Source organism: Lissotriton vulgaris, chromosome 7 (genome assembly GCF_964263255.1).
Source record: "Lissotriton vulgaris chromosome 7, aLisVul1.2, whole genome shotgun sequence".
NCBI classification, from domain to species: Eukaryota; Metazoa; Chordata; class Amphibia; order Caudata; family Salamandridae; genus Lissotriton; species Lissotriton vulgaris.
This window is the reverse complement of record NC_141695.1, coordinates 435,896,389-435,912,456: the sequence shown is the minus strand read 5'-3', so window position 1 is coordinate 435,912,456 and position 16,068 is coordinate 435,896,389. Positions and strand designations below refer to the sequence as shown.

Here is a 16,068-nt window from a genome sequence, read left to right as displayed (position 1 = left end):
GTTTTCTGTGATTGATTAAAGAGTATCTATTATGTATATTTTTTGTATTTTATAGGTAATACGTGGTCACTCCTGAAGAAGGCGCTGGTCGCCGAAATGCGCGTCGATAATATTATTGTTCCACTGTGTTTTTATAAAAAAAAGTTTTTTTCTTTTTAACAAAATATTGTTTGTATAAATTTAGGTCTTCTGTTAATTTTTGATGTATCTGCTCATTATTTTGAGTTATACATCTTTTTAAACAATGGGTCATATTATATATAATCTTTTGACTGAATTAATAAAAAGCAGAATTTTTTATTGTCATTAGTTTCTTTTTCCTCCCTACTATTAGATAAGACAAACTTACAGTAGATTGCCTAGGTTGTTATTTCACATGTTATGGCGCCGGCTTCTGCCTTTGCTCTGGCATGCTTGTCTGGACCAGTCACTTGCTGATGTGCTCCTTGCTTGCTGGGCGATGTGACGTCCGGTCTTGTGTCGCTGTTTGTTGGAGCGCATGGTGCTGTGGCGGCCTGCCACGTGGGGTGTGCGACTCCTCTCTTGCCGATTTTGGGTCGCGGCCAACTCCGTCTTAAGGCAGTGTGAGGGAGGACACTGTGTGTGGTCTAAGGCCTACTGCGGGGCTTCACTGGGGTGGTGGAGACATGGGTGCTCTCCTACCTGCGTTCAGCAGTGCTTCTGTCTGGAGAGGTCTCCTGGGTGCTGTCTGTGCAGTCCAGTTCACTGGCGCGGCTTTCTGCGCGCTTCTGGCTTTGCGTGCTCTGTCTTGTTCTTGGGCGGTTTTCTTCTGGCACTTGGCGTGCCTTTGGTGTGGTTGGCGGTTGTGCTTGTTCACCGGTAGGAGCGGGTGATGCGACCTCCTCGCTGGCGGTGGCGTGGTGCAACCACATGTGGCGCGTGCTCTGCACCGGTCTTCCTTGTGCTGTTAGTGGAGGGTGGTTGCCTAGAGACGTTGCTGTCCGGCTCGTCTTCCACTCTTGCTAGTGGGGGTTGTATTTGGTGTTGCTGCTTGAGTTTGATCAGTGCTTTCTTAGGCTGGAGGAGCTTCGGGCTTCCTGGGCCCTTGGTGATGTGTCACCATCTTTCTCCTTTGAATGTCTAGACAGCCCATTGGGGTGGCGCGCACAAGCCCGTCTTTGTGTGCTTCTTTTGGGGCTTGCCGTCTTCCTGGGTTTTTGCTGAATAGGGACAGGCACTATAGGCCTCTCATATGCTTTCATCCTGCAGGGCAGCTGGGTGCTATCAGTTCTTGTGCTGGCTGTGCTTTGCAGCCTCAGTTCTCCTTGGGCGAGGGCGGTGCAGGTTTGGGCTCCATGCAAGCTTTCTGCGGGGTAATCAGTCTCTCTTTTGTGCCCCTTGTGTTGTCCCTGCCTACTCGATAAAGTCACACTTGAGGAAGCTAGTGCTTCTTCTTCTGTCTGGCGTGACTGTGCATCCACTTTGTGGCCTGACCTAGGTAGCTTCCAGGGCATAGGTAGCCATGAGATTTCTTGGCTCTCGCCAGGGGCTCAGCTGCTTCTCTTCAGCCAGTCCTCAGGGTGCATGCTGTGCACCGGGCTATCGGCCAGCAGCCTCTGTACTGCAGTCTCGTGGGGCTGTGCTGCGTCCTATCCACTGGACTCACGGTGGCTGCGCCTTGTGTTAGTGCCTCGTCACCGGCTGTCAGGAGCTCGACTTGTAAGCTATCTGGGGGGAACGGACGTGCTGGTCTCTTCCCTTGCTGCTATGGCCGGTGCAGAGTTTGTGTCAGAATCTGCACAGGAGCTTAATGCAGCGGAGGTGTTTGGCATGAATGCAGCTGTCAATCTCTCCTCTCACTAAAATATTAACACAGCATGGCTCAACTATACAACAAGTTCGGATACATTAAGCACACAGTAAATAATTTACCAAAAACACAATTGAGTCTCACTGAAACGCAGACCAAAAAAAAAAGCCATGAGGAGTACTTACAAAGACGGTGCGGATGTATGACGTTACAACGCATACTATTACAACTACCTACCGTTACAACGCGACCATTACAACGCATACCATTACAACGCATAGCGCTTTGAGGTGCTGGATAGTGGTAAGTATAATTTACTATTCTAACTCCAGTCCCCGTGGACCCTAGGGAAGGTGTTGGATAGTAAATTATACTTATTCCCTATCCTAGAGCGCCCCCCAGCGCAATGCGTTGTAATGGTATGCGTTGTAAAAGTCGCGTTGTAATGGCAGTGCGGAGTAAAAGATGCGTTGTAACGGGTGTATACCAGACAGTGCAGCTCGGGGTGGCAAGATGGGAGGGAGCCAAATATACAGCTGCAATGCCCCTACAGGAGGAGGGAGGAGAGGCCATCACACGCTGAACAGTGCGATGGCCAAACAAAACCTTCTCTGAGTGAAATCGTCAGCGAGGGAGCTAAGCCCACAAAGGAGGGACATTTAAACAAATGCACCAATAACAGGCCAGCATTTCTAAATGACACACGTAACAGCCAAATGCAATTGGTGGGTTTTCCAGAGCCCCTAGAAGAGGATACAACAGGTCGATCATGCTCGACCTAAAAACAGGCCACGCCGAAAAGGGCAGCATGTGGTAAACTTCAAAGTTATAAAATCTGTTCAAACACACTTCAGATGTTGATGTCTAATGAAGATACTGCAATGCAAGAAGAATGGGACACCTTAAAAAAAATCACACCATAGAAACTCCCTCTTGACCTACATTTCTTTTTTAATGATTCAGATGAATTCAAAAATGGGCCGCATTAAATTAAAACATCTTGCAAATATATCAATATTCTTTGTGACTTTATTTATTCATTTTTTTAAACACTTATCTATTAAATATCAAATTAGTTATCAATAAACAATTTCTGATTGATGAGCATACAGAAATATAATCATCATATTAAACTATAACTTTTCACATATTGACATCGTGTAAACCCCAGGTAAAAGTTAACACATACAGAAAAACACTCTTTCATACATTCATACTAGTTCAATCAGCATTCATACTACATTCAAAACTCTGGCAAGTCGGAGACATAGGTGTAAAGACAATCTCCTTTCACCAGGATCTAAATGTCATTGGTCAACAGCTGGTTATGTACCTTTTACCACTTTTTGGCCTCTCAAAAAGTCAAGTCTTTCACAAACAGCGCATGAAGACTCGACTTTTTGAGAGGCCAATAAAGTGGTAAAAGGTAGATAACCAACCTACTTAAACAATATAATAAGTCCACTACACTTACTACAACATAATTACTCTCCACATAATTCCAATGCACACACTATGATCCAGCATTGCTTATTTTGGTTCACTTCAGGTCTTTCAGCACAGTTTTTTTTTACCATAACTTTAAAAAAATCAAAATTGCAAACACATGCTCTTCTCCTTCCCATTCAGTGTCTTCTGCATACACAAGCGCAAACTCTTTATGTGCCTATAACTTTCTCTCCCCTTCATTCTCTCTCTCCCACACGCTCTTTCTACTACTTTATATAGAGTTCACTCAGCACTTCATATACAAACTACCTATCCCTCTCAATCTTACTTTCGATATATTTATACAGCTCTCACCCCTATCTATTCACCATGCCACATATTTCCAATACACAAATACTCTACACACAACATAATTTCACCCCACACAATTACACAACTAACAATTCCAATGCAAACCACATTATTCCATTACAAACAACATACATCCACTCCACTATAAATAAAAAACATAAGTAAAATACAATATAATTTACAATGCAAATAACTCTAACTTTAACAAATGCGAGACCGATTGTATTGCAAATGCTTGTTTCCTTAGTAGGAGAGAGGATGTATCTTACATTTGCACACTGTCACCACTCACACCTTTTATTATTAGGATCTTCGTTGTATTTACAGTAGTAAACAACAAGTGATGACACCTATTATATAGAGGTAAATAAGCTTATATGTGGAGCATACCTTATAACCTGAGTACTTCTTCTGACCAGAGTAGGTGAAAGAAATAGTCTTAAAGAAAATAACAAGTGACTGTTATCTGCAATTCAAAGTATTAGTCTGTTGTTAACCTTCTTAAATCTATAAGATTCTTGTTGGAAAACGAGGCAGCATCTGTGAGGCCTGCACAAATAACATGACTACATTTGTCCTTCACTGGTAACCAAACTCTCAATTGTAGCGCCTGACTCTCAGAGGGTAGCGTTGCAGAGCAGTCTGAGGCTTACTCAAGGGAGGTGGTGTGGGCTAGTAATCACCATTTGCAGGTGCGCAAAAATAACACTCAATAATTGATTGTCCAGACTGTACTTTGCTTTATGAAAGTAAGAGTACATTTATTAAACACACACACCACTCAATACTATACACCAATTTACAAATATACATAAGCTGTTGAAATTACTTTTTGACATTGCATAGCGTCTCCACCCCTCCCGCAGGGGGGTGGGGTCTAGTACCACCACTCCCATGTATGCACATCATCTTGGCCCCAATGCAATTAGTTGGACATAACCTGGAGCAAGGGCCCTGCACACTGGCACCATCCCAATGGCATTCCCCCCTTAATTACCTCAACAAGTATTAGACAGCGGTACACCTGCCTTGGTGACACATGACCCTGACTGAGCATCTCCTACTGACCATACAGTATGCACCTCTACATCTTAAGGGCTAACAGTCTGGGGTCTTCACCTAAGCACAGCAGCAAGAATACATGTGTACGCACACTTTAGAATGACAGTACTCAGCACATTTGAATATCATTAAAAATCCATTGCAATTACAGCCCCTACAGGCGTCACAGATGATCGGATGATTAAGTAAATACAGTCAGACACCCTAGCAGGAGTCTCTAGCCACTTAAATCCACTTTGCTTATGACATCACCTTAAACCAGTACTTCATATTGAACATCAGTTCCTTGAAAAGAAGTAACCATTAAGAAATGCATTTCGGTGCAATTACACATCTTCACCTCCAGGGAATGCCCTTTTCCAGACATCCCCAACTCAGCCCTTTACTCCTTGATACAATTATCAAAACACCCTCAGCTGAAGAACAAAAGTGCCAGCCCAGAAGGTGTTAAATGCAGGTTGAGCTCTGGAGGGGTTATTCTTTTCAAATCCCCAGGACACCTAGGGTGACTTGTCTCTTCATGCTGGGGGTAGACTGCGCTTCTCCAGCAGCTCCCACAGTACCTTTTCACCATTGAGGGTGACCCCCCCCCCCTCTGGGGGGCCACCAAGCACCAGAATAGCAGGCTTCCAAATGCCTGGCAAGGCGTTATGGGGCGACTTTGTTCCTATTTCTGAATAATAGATGAGCGGCTCTCCCGCTGTGCCGGGGAGAGCTGCGCTGGAGCTTCGCTGCTTTCTGGGGCCTCGATGGGGGGGCCCGGTCCCACCCGGACCCCCAGGTAAGGGGATGCAGCTCGGTGAGCCCACCCCCGGCCGCTCTGCTGGTGTTCGGGGGCCCGGTCCCACCTGGGCCCCGGCAGCTCTCTGGCTTCGCATGGTGGGGGTCCCCCCCCGCATGCCCATACGTTGGAGGGCAGCCCGGGGAGCCCACCCCCGGCTGCCCCTGCCGGCTACCCACCCAGCCAGCACCCTTGCGTGCTGCTGCGGGAGCCTGCCACTCAGTTCTGGCCTGCCCGCTTTGGTGGGCAGACCCGCGAGGCTTCACTGGCCTTCTCCTCGATTTTGGGGCCAGGGGATGGGGTCCCAGGCCCCTGGACATATTCGGACGCGGGTGCGACGGCGCTCCCCCCATCCTGGACACTTTGGGGCCCGGTGATGGGGTCCCAGGCCCCTACTCCCGTCTTCTTTGTGGGGGGCACAACGGTGCCTCCTGCCCCCGACTCCTCACACGGGGCCCGGAGTTGGACTCCTAGACCCCTCCTCCCGCATCTCTTCACGGGGAGCGCAACAACGCTCCCCGGCGCAGGATTCAGTGGGGGCCGGGGTTGGCTCCTGGCACCCCGCAGGGGCATCTTCACGGGGTGCGCGACGGCACACCCCGGCTTTACTTCTTTGGGGGGCAGCCCATGGGGCCTGACCCACCTCGGGGGCATCTCTGAGTCCGGCGGCGTAGCCCCACGCGCTTCGTCGTCTGTCTTCTTAAGGGTCAGAGGTCGCCTACCTTCCGGGGGCCATATCTCAGCCCCTGGGGGTCCGATCTGCCCCATTTTCGCGTCTTCTTGCTCCTGGTGGCGCCCCCAGCCACTGGGAGCACTCTCCTTCGTCCTCCGGGTCTCCAAGAGGGTACATTTTGCAGGGAGTGGTCTTCACTGGCTCCCTGCGCCTCTCTTCTCCCTGCGCAGAGGCCTCTTCTTTTGACCACCGGTCCGGGGCTCCTCTTCTGGCACTGTTAGGGGGCTCGGGGCTTCCCTTCCTGTGCAAGTACTTTTAAAAGTTGAGTAGGGGGCTGGCGGGAAGTCTCTGTGCTTCCTATCAAACAGCGACACATCACTTTCCTGCCCCTGCTCCCTCCTTCTTGTCCAGCCTCTGTGTTTTTTCAAAATGGTGCAGTCCAGTGTCTCTGGCCACATGGCCTCTGAATCCCAACTCCTTCCCCCCTCACTGCCTGCCTTCCTTGGTGCAGCCTGGTGCCTGCCACCCAGCGACAGCAGTTGATGGATTGGCTTGTAGCTCCACCTATCTTTTCTCCTTGGAGGGAAGATCTTCGCTCTGGGAAGAAAGGTCATTAATCTTACCTGCAGGGCCAGACCCCAGCCAGGGACTCAGAGAAATATGACATTTCTGGACGACACAATAGCAGTACAAATATGACTTTGGACTCTGCAGAATACTTATTTTCACCTACACTACAATGGACTTTAGTGCGTGTCTGGAATCTGAAGGCCTGTGGAAGTTACTCTAGCCGTGGGTTCCACCTTCCCATAAGGGAATACTGAAGTGAAAAACACACTGACTTTCCCTGGCATGTTCCCTTCCAGTGTATAAAGCCTATTCCATGTCACCACCCAATTCTGCATAAGTCCTGCCACACCATTCACTCTGTAGCTGCTCCTGGACTGCGCACGCTAGGAATCTCCCCTGCGCAGCCCCTCCATATGTGCACACGCATGTACACCTGTGTCTGCATGTAACCAGCACGGTGTCCCATACTCCAGCTGGTGCGCAGCGGCCTACTCAAGCCAGAGGTACACAAGTAAAATCTCCATGCAGTCTCCTTTATTATGAGTTCACTGTGAGTGAGTCCCAGATTATGAGGCTCCCCCACAGTAAAAGCTCAAAAATTAGGTGCTCAAAAACCGAAAAATCCGGGCGGCCATAATGTGTTAGAACCACCTTCTAACAATTCTGATCTCCCTTACTAAATGGTGCCTTTTTACTGGCCAATGACTTATTTGCATATCACAAAAAATATACAAATACTCAATACTGTCTTTAGAAAGCACACAGGTTTAATGACCTACGTGTGACGGCTGGTACTAATTGTGCTTTTATCAATCCTTCCAATGATTCTCGGCTGGATTTATTAAAACAATTCTTCATAAAAACAGATATGATGGATTATGAGTGCTTCCTGCTTGCATACATTTATGTGCAGGCAGTGGACAGTTGTGCATGCAAAAATACCTATGCATTTGTAAAATTGAACTTTTACTTTTTGTTTTGTTTGTCATTAGGAAAATATTGATCCCCATGCAGGAGCCCCTTCTCCTACCAATTTTGAGCAGGCTCCTGTTTCCAACCTATAAACAGATTAATTACTACTATTGACAGTAATAGAATCTCCCAGAGTATTAGCATGATGGGAAAGGGCTGTGGAGTAGTTAGTGATTATGCAAACTCACCCTGGAAGGCCCACTCCTGTACTCTGTGAAAATATTTAGTCAGGTACTATTATTACATAAGACTACGCATGAGTTAATCCCTAAATGAGGGCAAATTCATTTGTGAATTTCAGAAGTGAACTTGTACGTCAAGCCTTTCCCATGTGTATGTTCTATCTGCATGTGCAAATGACTTTGTGAACCGTGTCTCTAGTTTTCATTGGCTCCACCTTAGGGTTGTTGATTTCCTCGGATGGCATCCCTCATCATCATCATTAACATTCAGATTTTAAAGAGTGGTTTAGGTGCATACAGTATGTGAATTTATGGTCGGAGTAACACATACCCAGAAGGACCCTGTCGGATGAACTTTTTAAGGTTTAACAATTGTATTTCTACATCATTCCATTCAACAGGAGCTCATCCAGAACGCAGATGATGCTGGTGCCAGTGAAGTCATTTTTGTCTATGATGAAAGGGAATATGGGAAGGAGAACCTCTGGTCAGAGGATCTACACAGTTTTCAAGGTATGCCCCAGATCTAAGCTCATGCACCCTCATACAGAAATTATGAGACTGGCACACTAATTACTGTATAACTGGATTCAAGCTATGAGTGGTCCCTGCACCATTTATTTATACCTTTGCCACTCCTGAACACATAGTGCATGTGATGTGGGGATGTGTTGCTTGCAGTGGCCAGTGTCTCCCTTCAGCTTTCCCCATTGTGTGTTTCACATGGATCTTATAGGTCCGACAACAGCTGAGCTCGTCATGACCACACCCGTTTCCATTGACCTTCAGCACAGGAGAGGAGTATCTGCAGCAGCGATGAGGTTAACACATATAGGACCTGGTTTAATCTTTGGCGGGCGTTACTTCATCCATTGGGGGCGGATGAAATTATCTCCACCACCCTAATGGACTACCATCTGCGAAATCTAGAGATGACCACTGGTATAGCAGTCATCTTTGTATTTTGAAAGAAGCCACAGTGACAGCAGTTCTATTTAAGGTAAAAAAGGTTTTGTGAACGACCATCATCACTTTTGATGACCACCCACCAATCTTCAAGATTTTTCAAAAACAAACTCCCAAAGTTAGAGTTTGTTTTTGAAAAATAAAAAGCTAATGACCTCCACACCCTAGGAATGACCTTCCAGGGTGTGGCGGTCAAGCATTTTTGTTTTTGTCCCTCACCGCCAGATTTTTCTTGGAGATGTCAGGCAGAATAGAAAGGATATCACACCATCCATCCCAAATAGGGAAGGCAGCTTAATGTTGTTCCTGCAATGGCTCCTACTCCAACGGGCCATTGGAGGAAGCTTACAGTCGACCGAGTCAATAGAGGCTCCATCCATGGAAACCTTACGGCCTACTGGTCTCTAAATGAGTCGGGCGGTACGAGAGTTTGGCGCACACAGTACCGTGTTGCATTCGACGGATAGTTAGCTGGATTACCTAGGTCCATTTGTAGATAACTGAAAAGCAATATTATTGCAACTACATCACCCTTTTTTTCAATTGGATAGGTGGGTTCTGGAAGGGGCAGCAAACAAGTTGGCCAGAGGTTCATGGCATAGTGACTACTTTGAAGTCACTCCCATAATGGGTGGCCAACTTTCCCTGATTTATTCTTGCACTAGGATGGCCCCCAGCCCCAGATCTGTGTTTTTTTAGAGGTCGAAGTACACCGCTGGAGGAGCAGCTTTTTTGCTTTTTGAATGGGCCTTCATTTGTTGATCCCCACTCCCATTGGGCCTGGGCTTTCATGAGGAGAGACAAGCTAGTTACTTTTTTAGAGTACATTTAAACTCAAATTTTGTGAATAGCCAAAAGAATTGTTAAATTACTCTAAAGTGTTAGTTACTTTTGTGAATCATGTCATCTGTTTTCCATTAAAAAAACATCAATCTTCTGCACACCAACATCCAGATCTACAGATCGAGCATCATCCCTTGTGCATATACTGATGGTTTTAAATTGTTATATTCACTGGCTACCCCTGATATTTGTAGTTCAGTAGCCAACTAGAAAAAGATATGAGTAATAACACTCCGAGCAGTCTTATCGAAATCACTGTATGCAGAGTCGTATGACTGTGGTACCTTTTTGTATTGCCTTTTAACACATTGTTTAAACTGTTTGTATGTTGTGATAATGTCTTTGGAAATGCCAATGGTGTCATGAATTGATACAAAGTTTTTTGTGTTATTGAATTTTAAGCAAAGTGCACATTTTAAGGTTATATGATTTAATTAACCTGGAATTTCTGGAGGTGTATTCAGCTGCCATAAATGCCAGTAGAAAAGCACCTTAACTTAGGAATTGGCATGGCTTATAGTTTCCCTTTGAGATGTTTTTAAATGTCTGCCTAACTATTGTATATTGATAGTTGAAGCTACTATGTTTGACTTAGCGAATGAATTTTAGTAAGAATATAATGAAGTTGAAGTTGATAAGGTTTATAAAGCGCTCTACTACCAAACGGTTTCTTGACGCTACAGAAAGACTGTCCTGAGGGGGGCAGGGGGAGAGTTACGATAAGTGTGCTAAAGAGAAAAGATGAGTTTTAAGAGCTGTATGAAAATCCATGTAACTAGGAATGGATCTGATCGCAAAAGGAAGCGCATTCCAGAAAAGCGGGGCAAGAATAGAAAATTTGGATCCACCAAGTTTTCTCCTACGGTAGCGAGGAACGCTAAGGAGGAGCTGGGTAGAGAAAAGGAGGCTTCTGCCAGGTACATAGGCATTGATCTTTGATCTAATGAAGTCTGGGGCCGTGCCGGATAACGACATAAAGATCAGGCAGCCCATCTTGAATAAGGAGCGTTCCAATATGGGGAGCCAGTGGAGGGTCTTTAGCAGGGGGGTGATGTGGGACGATTTCGGGAGCTTGTAGATAAGGCGGGCCGCTTGGTTTTGAATGAACTACAGGCGGCGGTGCTCGTATGCAGGAATACCGACATATAGGCCGTTGCCATAGTCCAGGTGGGATAGAATCATCACCAAGATGATAAGTTTAAGGGCTTCAACAAAGAAATAACGAGAAATGTTGCGAATGATTCTGAGGGATAGAAAACATAAGGAAACCACCGAGCTGATCTGGGGGCGCATAGATAGATCTTGGCTGATTTTAATGCCCAGGGTTTTCACGGAGGCAGAGGGGAGGGGAGGGGAACCAAAGATAGGGGGCCAAAAGGCAGATGTCCAGGGATTAGAAGGACCACCGGTAAGAACCAACTCCGTCTTATTGGGGTTCAATTTTAATTGATTGAGATTCATCCAGTTATAGATGAATGTGAGCGTGGAATGAAACTTAGAAATAGAGTCAGGAGAAGAAGAAAGATTAAAAATAAGCTGGAGGTCATCGGCATAATTAAACGCCGTGACCTCCATATCCTGTAACGCGACAATGAGAGGGTGTATGTAGAGGTTAAAGAGGAGAGGGGAAAGAGGAGATGAGCCTTGAGGCACCCCGCAAGAGACTGAGCAGGTGGGGGCGAGGAAACCCTCCAACCGCACGGCCTGGGTGCGAGTGACCTGCTAAAAATGAGGTAAGCCAGGCAAGTGCCATGCCTCGAACGCCGGCGCCCACGACACGGTCGAGAAGAATGGAATGATCGACCGTGTCGAAGGCGGCGGACAGATCGAGGAGGACCAGGGCCTGTGGGGAGTTGATGTCGGCGCTTCTCCTGAGCTCATCCACCACAGAGAGAACAACGGACTCCGTGGAGTGTGCGCGCCGAAAGCCAGCCTAGTGAGCATCCAGGAGATGGTTAGTCTCAATGTAGGTGGAGAGACAGGAGGTGATATGGCTCTCCAAGATCTTACCCAGAAGCGGTAGCAAAGAAATGGGCCTAAAGTTGGAGAGAAGTGTGGGGTCAGCGCCCAGCTTTTTAAGAATGGGAATGACCGTGGCCGATTTAAACAAATCAGGAACAACTCCTTGAGTAATAGAGGTATTGAGGAGAGTAATAGGGGGTTCCGGGCAGCTATAAAAGATCTCCCTCAAAATGTAAGCGGGGCAGTGGTCCGCGGGGGAACCCGTCTTAATTTTCCCTAGCAGAGTAAGAAAGGCCTCCTTTGAAATCAGGGGAAATTGGTCCAGGGTGGAAAGGACAGGAAAAGGAGGGGGGAGGCAAGGGTATGTTACTCTTAATGGTGGTTAATTTCTCAATGAAAAAATCATTGAGAGCATTGCAGAGAGGTTGAGAGGGGATGGGCTTGGGGGCAGCTCTGTCAGAGGCTGCTAGCTCATGTACGATCGTAAAGATCTCTTTGGGTTTGTTGGCCGCCTGATGTATTTTCTGGGAAAAATATTCAGATTTGGCTGCCAGTATGGCTTTTTTATAAGCCTGAAGAAGGATCAAATATTGAACCTTAAGGTCAGGACAATATCTGCATCGCCAGTGGCGTTCAGCCTGCCTTAACGCCCATTTCTGGGAAATGAGATCGTTGGTGAACCATCTATTGGCATCATGGCAGCAAAGCATAATGTTAGTGTATTGTTAATTGGCCTAGGCTGGAATCAGATTTTGGTGTTCTTGAAGCATCAAATGTCTTTTTGTATTTTTTTATGGCTGGTTAAGCCGAATAAAGATTATTGATTGATTATCATCCTACTGATGCAATATGCAAGTGCTAGCCTTAAGTTTGAATGGACCTGAAGCTTCCATAAAGAGATGGGCAGCAGTTGAAGTGCATCAATCCTTTGATCAGAATGATAGGATATGTGCATGTACTTCTCAGACCTCTCTTTGTAAGGGATCAAAAAGAGAGTGGACTTCGTCAATCTTGAGTAATATAGTGAACAGCCTCATCAGGCCTCCTATCTGGGTTTTGAGTTTCCCATGTAAGCAACGCCTCCACCAGGAGGGAGATTGTCTGGATGACGATAATGATGGGATCTATGAAAAAGGATAAAAAATCCTCCATTACCAGTACAAGTGACTTTAATGTAAATTGGGAAAGGTAAAAAACAGAGATGTTTGTCGGACGCAATACTAGTCCTTAACATCTGGGGATATGGTGTACATGTTTAAGCCATAGGTACCATCATAGGTTGGGTGACTTTCGTCAGGACCTTGTAGATCAGATCCCTATTCCTTACTGATGCTAAATAGGTACTTGGGTAAGTACATTCACTTATGGGTCTTCGTTACAAGCATATTGTTGCCTTTAACCCAGAAAAAAGGAAGTAAATGCATGAAAACAGAGCATTATTGCCCCAATGGTTGACTCAGTTTAAAACCCAATGTGTAATTCACCTTAGGTGCACCCTGAACCAGTGAGGGCAGATGACACTGTGAATGCGATTAAGAAGTCACTGTTGGTGGGTATGGCTTATTTTGATGTCTTTTTGACAAGCAAAGCAATCTCTTCTTTAGAGAAGATAAAACACGGAGTGGTGGTTTATGCTTAGGGTGTATAGAACTCACAGTGTGGGTTATATGTGTTCTCAACGATGATGTATTCGGTGAATGCATAGTATAATGCCATGTGATTCCGCTGTTTCGGCATTAATCGAATACCTTGATGTTAGATGTAGGTATTTATAAAATACATGTTTGTCAGTGAGCAATCTATGGAAGTGTGCTACTGGTAAGCATTATGTGTTAGAGTACATTACCATCAGTGTATGGTAATTCTATTTCTTGTTAGTTTAGATGGTATAGTAGGACAAAAAATATCTGAAGCTTACACGTATATTACTCGTTGCTTATGGTGTAATGGATTCAATGCGTGTCTGGTTAGGATACGGGTTGAGACTGGCGGTCTTGGTAGAACCTACTGTAATAGCACACATAGTGGAAAATCACAGTTACCTGAAAATTGGTTTTGGAGTTAAGTCATGTCGTAAGGAGCATAATATATTTAAGAAAACATCTTTGGGAGGAGGAGCTTCGCGGGCAACCAAGATGGCCGCGTAAGCTCGGAGCTCCGCGGACCTTCCGATCCTCCTCATATATCCTGTCTGAAATCCTGATCCACGCGGGTGGATTCTTATTGCTGGTGGTCTACTGAGACGGGAGCTGCCTTCCGCCTTCGTTTCGGTGGTTCCTACGCTGAGCTACGTCGAGTTGAACTCCGTGCCAGGACTGTGCCATTGTCTCTCCGATCTCCGCCACTCCACACGACTGAACTGCGTAGTGACTGCCTGCTGTCCCTCCTGGCGGAGTGCTAGTGTCTACAGTGCTCCCTTCCATCGGCCTGGTCTGCCTGTCTAACTCGGATTCTCTCTCTGGCTCGTTGGGCTCGGGCTTGGCTGGTGCAGCCCTTTGTCCTCATCGGAACCATCATGGCGGGCAAGGGGGACCCCGACAAGTCGTCGAACAAAGGCGTCCGCGGAAAAGTACAGACGCAACAGAATAGGTTTAAGCGGTATGTCCAGCCGAAGACACCGCCTGCCACGGGGTCTTCTGCTAAAAGCCTTCCATCTACGGGCTCGCCTGACGGCTCCGAGCCTACCCTGAGCGACATTATGGGGGCCATTACCAGTTTTCGGGCCGACATGCAGCAGCAACACGAGATCCTGACCCACAAGGTGGACACTATGGCTGTTGATCTGACTCTCATTAGAGCCGACTTGGGCAAGACTAATGATCGAGTGAAGACACTAGACATCAAGACCTCCAGCCTAACAGCTGACGTCTCGGACCTGCAAACCGAGGTCCGGGACCTGCGGATGACTGCGGACCACTTCTCGAGGCGACTGGAGGACTTTGAGGGACGTGCCAGGCGGCAAAACGTCCGCATTGTCGGTGTTCCGGAGGGTTCAGAGGAGGCGGCGACGGACCTCTTTGTGGAGGATCTGATAAAGACCCATTTGGCGCCGTCAGGTCTTAGTAACTTTTTCTCTGTGGAGTGTGCCCATCGGGTGCCGGGCGGCCCGCCGAAGTCGGGCGTGGCGCCTAGACCCATCGTGGCGCGGCTTCTCAACTTTCGGGACCGAGACGCGGTCCTGCAGGCGTCCAGACGGCATGGGCCGCTTAAGTACCAGAACGCTGAAATACATTTCTACCCGGACTTTACTAGGGCTGTTCAGCGACAGCGCCAGAGCTACGCGGGCGTAAAGCGGCGATTGCGAGATATGGGATATAAGTAGTCTATGATGTTCCCTGCCAAACTCTGGATTGAGCATGAGGGCCGTGCCCTGTTCTTTGACTTCGCTGAGAATGTGAGTGAATGTTTGGACACTTTGTCGCCGCGTCGGGACGCTCACGATGAACAAGACGGAGGTGCGGCTGGTGGCTCGGTTCTATGAGACTTGGCTCTACTGTGTAACGTTGGCGTTTGGTGTCCCCGCCTCATGAGACTGTCGGTACTGTTCTTAAATGACCCTGCTGACTTTCCTGTCGTTACATGGAGGGTGGCGGGAGGTGTTCGTGGAGATTCCTTACTCCTCTGGGACTTTTTGTAGAGTAGTTTATGGGGCGACAGGCACACTGCTGGTTGGGGGGGCTTTTTAGTCTGATGCAGGGGTGCAGGGTGGGGGGTGCAATTATGCAAGTTTTTCTGTTTGTTCGTTCTTTTTCTCTTCTTTTCTCTAGGCAATGGGTCATGTTTACTGCTGTTTCTCACTTGCTGTTTGGGTTGGCTGGGGTTGGGTGGGACGGACTACGGGACGATGGGGGGTAGGAAATTAAAAGTGATCAGTTGGAATGTTAATGGGTTGAGTGACCGTGTTAAGAGAGGGGTGGTGATTCAACTGCTTAAGAGACATATGCCCGATGTTGTGCTCTTACAAGAAACGCATTTGATTGGAAACTCGTGCAAAGCTCTTAACCGCAAGGGCTACAAGATGGTGGCCCACTCTGGGTTCTCTTCGGGCTCTCGGGGGGCGGGAATCCTGGTGCGTGCGTCCCTTCCCCTTGAGATAGACGTCACTGTGATTGATGAGAGGGGACGCTACGCTGCAGTGGCGGGGAGATGGGAAGGGCGTTCCCTCGCGCTACTTTCAGTTTATGTTCCCCCAGGCCTACACTCCAGTACTTTCCAAGACCTTGGTGGCGCCATCTTGTCCTTGCCTGATGGTTTATTGATAATGGGGGGTGACTTTAACTCAGTCTGCTCTGGCTCCCTGGACCTCCATCCGCCGAGAGACCTCCGCAGTTCCCAACTGTGGCTGCCTTCCTTTCTTGACTCCATGGGTTTGGTGGACAGCTGGCGACTTCTGCATCCCGCGCTCCGCCATTTCTCCTTCCTTTCGAGTGCCCATGGTAGTCTCTCTCGTATAGACTACGTCTTTACCTTAGCTGCACACGCGTCT

General features: G+C 47.3%; 1 protein-coding gene across 1 annotated transcript in view; it reads left to right on the top strand.

Moving 5' to 3' along the window:
- The window catches only part of LOC147701800 (sacsin-like), a 183,996-nt gene that overhangs the window by 48,377 nt on the left and 119,551 nt on the right, over positions 1-16,068 (top strand). Inside the window, exon 4 of the mRNA XM_086930426.1 lies at positions 8,213-8,324. Coding sequence (XP_086786552.1) covers positions 8,213-8,324 — 112 coding nt within the window. The remainder of the gene's footprint in view (positions 1-8,212; positions 8,325-16,068) is intronic.